Source organism: Eurypyga helias, unplaced genomic scaffold (assembly GCF_000690775.1).
Source record: "Eurypyga helias isolate BGI_N326 unplaced genomic scaffold, ASM69077v1 scaffold19320, whole genome shotgun sequence".
Lineage (NCBI taxonomy): Eukaryota > Metazoa > Chordata > Aves > Eurypygiformes > Eurypygidae > Eurypyga > Eurypyga helias.
The window spans coordinates 26,554-32,618 of NW_010227859.1; the positions used below are offsets into that span (position 1 = coordinate 26,554).

Consider the following 6,065-nt stretch of genomic DNA (forward strand, 5'->3'; position numbering starts at 1 on the left):
ACCCTGTCAAGAGCTTCATACATGTCTGGTATTAGTTGTAGGATTTCAGGTGTTTTGTTTGGTTTTGAGGGCAAGGGACAACAGGGGTTTCTCTTCTCACTTCAACTTTGAAAATAATTCAGCTATAGTTCTGAAAAAAATTGGGAGAGACTAACATCTGCTAGTATTCCTACTTTTCCTCTGGGGACAAGGAATGGTGGTACTTGTGCTTCCATGCTTTGAACAGGCCCACAGGACAGTCCGGGGGTTCAGGAGATGCTGTTCCCTGTCACAGCCTTTTCCAATTTGGGCAAAAAGATGTCCCAGGCAGCATCATTATTTGCATATTTTTCCAGCAGAGGTATGATGTACTATGCCATCCAGCTGCTGGAGAAGCAGGATTTCTGTGCCTGGCTCAGCAGCCGGGCTCGCTGCAAGGGCTCCCATGGTCCTGCTTGCAGCTCAGGCCCTGACAGCTCATGGAAGGGGCCGGTGAGCACCTAACCCCACCTTAGAGGGGATCCAAGGCTGAGGACTGCCACCAGCCACCTTCCTTATGGTCACCTGGCATTTCTGCTAAAGCACTTATTCCCACCCCCCACTCCAAGCAGGGTCCCCTCTCTGCTGAGGGAGCGCTCACTCTAGCAGCAGGTCCTTACAAAGGAGAACTCACCAAGCCGGTTCCTTCAGCAGGGTGTGTTGTATCTGCACCAAGCACGGGCGCTGGGGGTCTGCACTCCCTGGTTTCACAAGCGCACTACCCTTGGAAAGCTTTAGGTCTGCCAGGAAACCACCCACAAGGGCCCAATATTCTTTTTAAGCCACGCTTATACCATAGCACAGAATTAATATAAGGGCATTGAGACCTACAATTCTCTCCTGCACAGACTGTGCGTGGTATAACACACACCCAGGAAACACTCCTGACCTAAGTGAGCATATCCGATTTCTCCTCCTGCCCTCAGGCATGAGCTGGGTTCTGGACAACAACCCCTTCCATTGTTAAGCTTGCCTCTTTCCAGTCTTAGAGCTAATCCAACACTCATCTACATTTTGAATTGCCCCTTTTTTTTTCCTTCCCCCCACAGACTATTTAATACTTTGATTTACAGAAAACTCAGCATTATCCCAATCAAGCAGCACTCATCTTGTACTCTCTTCATCTGACCTGTAATTAAAAGTCACCAATCTTATAATATTAATTGTGACAAATAACAGACCAAAGTCACAAAGTTAATTCCAGATCCTAAACAGTCTACATCCAAATGACAAGATTAACGAGGGTTTATAAAGAGCCACCACCATTCCCTATGCTTTTATGGTATAAAATACTGCATGCATCTGCAAGCCAGCTTAAGACACTTGACAGCAAAAAAGGTTACCTGGGATCCCTGGTAACAGGAAACCTAAAATTAAGTGGTCTTACAAACAGTGATAGCAACAACAAAAACCTGGGTAAATGACATACTCTCACAGCTCTACGAGCGCTTGTATCACTATAGTTACTGCCAACAGCGTTTTCATTCAAGAGAGGACTTGTAGTATCTGCAGGGCTCTAAATACAGCTGCTCAGCTGGATGTGCTGCACACGTGTGCGTTCTTCTGCACTGACAGCCAGACTTACCAGGCATTTCACTTATCACCTCACGACTTGCTGCCGTGAACAAGGAACAGCGCTCCGAGTTCTGTTGTACCTTTACAGCTTATTTATTTATGTATTTTTTTTTCTCCAGCAAAGACTGCCTCTTGGCTAGCCACACTAGGGCAAGTGAACGAGCGCTGGCTGGAGCCAGACACTGGTGCGCACCATCTCACTTCCCAGAAAGTGCGGCAGTCCAATGGCCTCTGGACTTCTCTACACTTCTGGAATTTCCTGAACTGCAGATACCATTCATTTGCTCTGGCTGTAGTTTTTGGTTCACCTAATTGCTTTGCAAGAGGACCCAAACTTGCTCCTAGAGGGGCTGAGGCACTGCTACCTCTTCATTATATCCACAGAAAATTCAACAGTAAGGATGTTTCCCTGCATCCTAAGAAGGAAACAACCCTGTCGTATGAGGCTTTTGCCATCTCTAACAAAGGATCACATCAACCATTTGGATCTGGTAAGCCACGCAAGCAACGTTACACAGGACTCCTCCTTACCTGGGGCTGGGAAGGGCTGGCAGTGAAGTTAAAGGCTTTGTTGGTCCTAGAAAAGAAATGCCAGCGTGTTGAAGTCTAAAACTTTCATAGCTGAAATACACAGAGTACCTTCAGCCTAAGCAAAAGAAAACGGGTAATGGTTTTAAACTAAAAGAGGGTAGATTTAGGCTAGATATAAGGAAGAAGTTTATTACAAGAGTGGTGAGACACTGGGACAGGTTGCCCAGAGAGGTGGCAGATGCCCCATCCCTGGAAACATTCAAGGCCAGGCTGGACAGGGCTCTGAGCAGGCTGGGCTAGCTGAATGAAGATGTCCCTGCTCATTGCGGGGGGGGTGGGGGGGGAGGGCGGGTTTGGACTAAATGGCCTTTAAAGGTCACTTCCAACCCAAACCATTCTATGATTCTATGAAAGAAAATTTTGTTTGTTTTCTAGGAAGGAGAAAGAAGGGAAGAGTAAGCAGATAGACCAAATCCCTGTATAACAGATACATGAAGAAATTACATTTGTATTCTCACATCCCAGCTTACTCAAGTTGGAAGTTCTCGAGCCTGGTGACCAGCAGCTCATACGCAATATTAAATGGTGCCATAGAAGCAACATCCACAAATATAATCTGGTCAGAGAGTCCTGTCTCAGGTGTTGGCTCAGAGGGACAGAGGGTCCGACTCACTTCTTGGTAATTGTAGGTCCTCTGATAGCTACAACAGCCAGGGGAAGGAGGGAAGGGAAAGGGGGGAAAAAAAAGGACAGGGAGGGGAGAGAGAGCAGTTAAAAAGTTGTTCTGCAGTTCTAAGAATGACATAATTTTTCCCCTGCTTGCATAACTGAAATACTAATCTGAAAGGCCAAGACCATTCAGTCTTTTATTCAGAGCTCAAACTTCGGCTCTGTTGCCTCTTGAGGTCTGCACAAGGGACTGTCCATCCCCAGCTTTTCACTTCCCTCGAGGCTGCCTGTGCCATCTGCAGCTGTAGCACATCAAATATTTGCTGGAGGCAGGGAGAGCAACAGCCCAGGACAGCCGCTGCTGTAACCACCCCCTGCATCAGGCAAGACACCACAGGCTACCTGCTGCCTGGTGCATGGGATGAAGCTCCGCATCTCTGAGGGTCTAAAGCATCTGCAAAGTCTCAGTACTTTTAGCCTAACTAGCTCTGATTGCTGAAGCTACGCAGCAACATCACTTGCACAAAGAAAACACCCCCAAAACAACCACCAGCCCCCAGAATAGCCTCAACTTAGGTATACCTGGGGTGAGAAACAGAAGAGAGCCCTTATTCCCCAAATGTGCTGTAACACACAGGTGTTCTCTTTTGAGAACCTGTTCAAACCCTGCTCCAAAGCAGAGCCCGGGAACTGCTTGCATGCATCCTAAGCAACTGCGGAAATGACAGCAATGCCGTTTGGTGGATTCAGGGATTAGTGACACAGAGAGATCCCCAGCAGACAAGCCTCCTGGTACATATTTGAGAATCTAAGAGACAAGAGCAGGCTGCCAAATAAGGTTACCTATCAAATCCTGATCTTCCTACGTTCAGCTGACAGCAAGCAAGCATTCTTTGCAATCAAGCCCTGCAGTCTACACAAGTAGCAAGATCTAGTACTTGAGGAAAACTGATCCTGGATACAGCTGGAAGACCAGTGTGTTACAAGGAAGAGACTCCAGTACTTACAGGCCTCGAAAAATTAGCGGGACCTGCCATGACAGCACTCCTTTCTGTTGGCGAACTACAAACAGGACAGGGTATTGGAGGTTCTCAGAGCTGCTGTTCACGTACACCCGCACTGCATCTACCTGTAGGAAGAGAGAGTACAGAGAGGTGTTAACTGTAGGCAAGGAACAAGACAGTTTCAAACATAGGTGGGAGAAACCTGGCCCTCTTCCTCAGTCTGACCTAGATGCTGCCCACAGGGAGATCAGCAGTGTTTGTCTCTGGGCCGGTTATTCAGATCCAGAGGTCACGTACGGAAGTGCCTCCTTGCTGCTGCTACTCCAAACCAGCCACGCAGCCCTGTCCCCAGGTCAGAGGTGGCTGTCAGATGAGACACAGTGGACCAACGCAGCAGACATAAGAGAAGGAGGGTTGAGTAGCTTCTACTTACCCAGTTGGGAGCAACCTGGATAACTTCTGTTATAAAATTAAACAAAACCACATATAAAACATACACCCAAGGCTACAACTGAGGATTTTCTTGCTTGGACCCTTACGTACCCAACTCAATCAACATCACTGGGAAAGTCACAAAGATGACTGAAGACGACTTTAGTAGTCGGGGGTGAAAAAGCAGGTCAGCAGCTAGCACTTGGCTCTGCTGTAAACAATACCGAGATGACCATAAACCCACCTAACAAAACAGGAATACACTGCTGACTGCCTTCAACCTGCCAAGGAAGGTTGCTGTGGTTTGTGAGCAAGGGTTTTAGTGCGGTCCACTGCACCAGCAACCGGAATTTCTCCGTACGTTACCTGGCCACCACACGGATCCAGAAGTAGGATAGCTGCAGGATAGAGGCCCCCAGTTTACCATTTGCTTTGAGAGGCAAGCAAGCAGTTTGTCTGCACCAAATTGAAACGGTACCATTTCCATTTGAAAATGACATCTCTTCAGCTCATTCTCCAGAGCTGCACCCATTGCTCAAGAAAACAGGGTTTGAGAACGCATAACTCTTCAGAAGAGACAGTACGTCTCGATTAGAGGCCTTTGAGGAAAGCATATTAAGCAGGTAAGATCTACACATTTTAAGCCTACCCCACCTTGAAAGATCTGAATGGACTCTCAGTAGATCAGTGAAAGATTTTTTTATAGATATCTCAACTTTATACCCTCCGAGAATTATAAAGGTAGGAGGGGGGGGCACATTCTGAGAAAGCAGAGTTAGCAAGGCAGCAGAAGGACCACTACCTTCTGAGATAGCAGCTTACGCTCTCACTGAGGACAGCAGGTTCAGAAAAAGGACTTTTCAGAAAAAGGACTTGCATCTGCAGTCACAAGTCTAAAAGAAAATTTCCCATTTATTCTTGTTTAGCAATTCTAGGCTCACAAGGGAGTTTAGTTTACTGGAACAAAATACCTTCTTGAAAGCCATCAACTTGAACCATCTTGAATCATCAACTTCCCTGACATCATCACCATAATACAAAGGCTACAGCCACCAATTCCTAAAAAAATAAAGTCTTCAACCAAGAAACATAATAAATAATTTAATTTAAAAACCTTTGATAGAAAGTCAAACACTGGACTCTATATCCATTGCCTTCTGGTGCCTAAACTTTTGCAATACTCTTTTGGCATGCCTTCCACCTTTTCCTTCTGACCACATAACTACATACCCAATTTTGTTTCCAAGTAAATTTCACAGTAGGGTGCTAAAACCAAGTTAAGAAAAACACCATCCCAAAAAGCAAGACTCACAGGTAACACCTGAAGGGTTCACCACAGTAGGCCACCACCACACAGCTCTGATGCTTCCTTGGCCTCTGTGGCTGCCCACATCAGCATAACTGGAAAATGCTGGGTCTGGGCTGAACAAGCTGCTGCTTGTTTGTAGGCATTTGCTGCAGTCACTGGGAGAAGGAACAGGGACCCACAAGCTCAGAGGGGATCTCAAGGAAAGTGGCACCACCGCCATGGCCGGCTCCCTGCAGGTGCCCTCCTTGGAGGAGCTCAACCTGCAGGAGGTTAGTGTCAGCTCGGCCGTGCTGAAGGCCACAGCCCACCACTACGGCTCACAGTGCGACCACCCCAAAAAGGAGTTCATACTGTGCCACTAGAAGAAGGACCCACAGAGGTGCCTACAGGAGGCCACCAGGTCAACCAGTGCGCCCTCAACTTCTTCAGGAAAATTAAAATGTACTGTGTAAAGCCATTTACTGAGTACTGGATATGCCTTGACTATTATTTTAAATCCCATACAACACCCTTGTCTCTAAACTGGA

General features: G+C 46.9%; 1 protein-coding gene and 1 pseudogene across 1 annotated transcript in view; one reads left to right on the forward strand and one right to left on the reverse strand.

Moving 5' to 3' along the window:
• The window catches only part of SIDT1 (SID1 transmembrane family, member 1), a 28,615-nt gene extending 22,857 nt beyond the window's left edge, over nt 1-5,758 (reverse strand). The window contains exons 1-4 of the mRNA XM_010157778.1: nt 5,753-5,758; nt 3,801-3,922; nt 2,655-2,825; nt 2,125-2,170 (exon numbers count right to left, since the gene is read on the reverse strand). Of these exons, the coding sequence (XP_010156080.1) occupies nt 2,125-2,170; nt 2,655-2,825; nt 3,801-3,922; nt 5,753-5,758 (345 nt within the window). The remainder of the gene's footprint in view (nt 1-2,124; nt 2,171-2,654; nt 2,826-3,800; nt 3,923-5,752) is intronic.
• Nucleotides 5,757-6,051, forward strand: LOC104514187 (annotated as a pseudogene).
• The last annotated feature ends 14 nt before the right edge of the window (nt 6,052-6,065 follow it).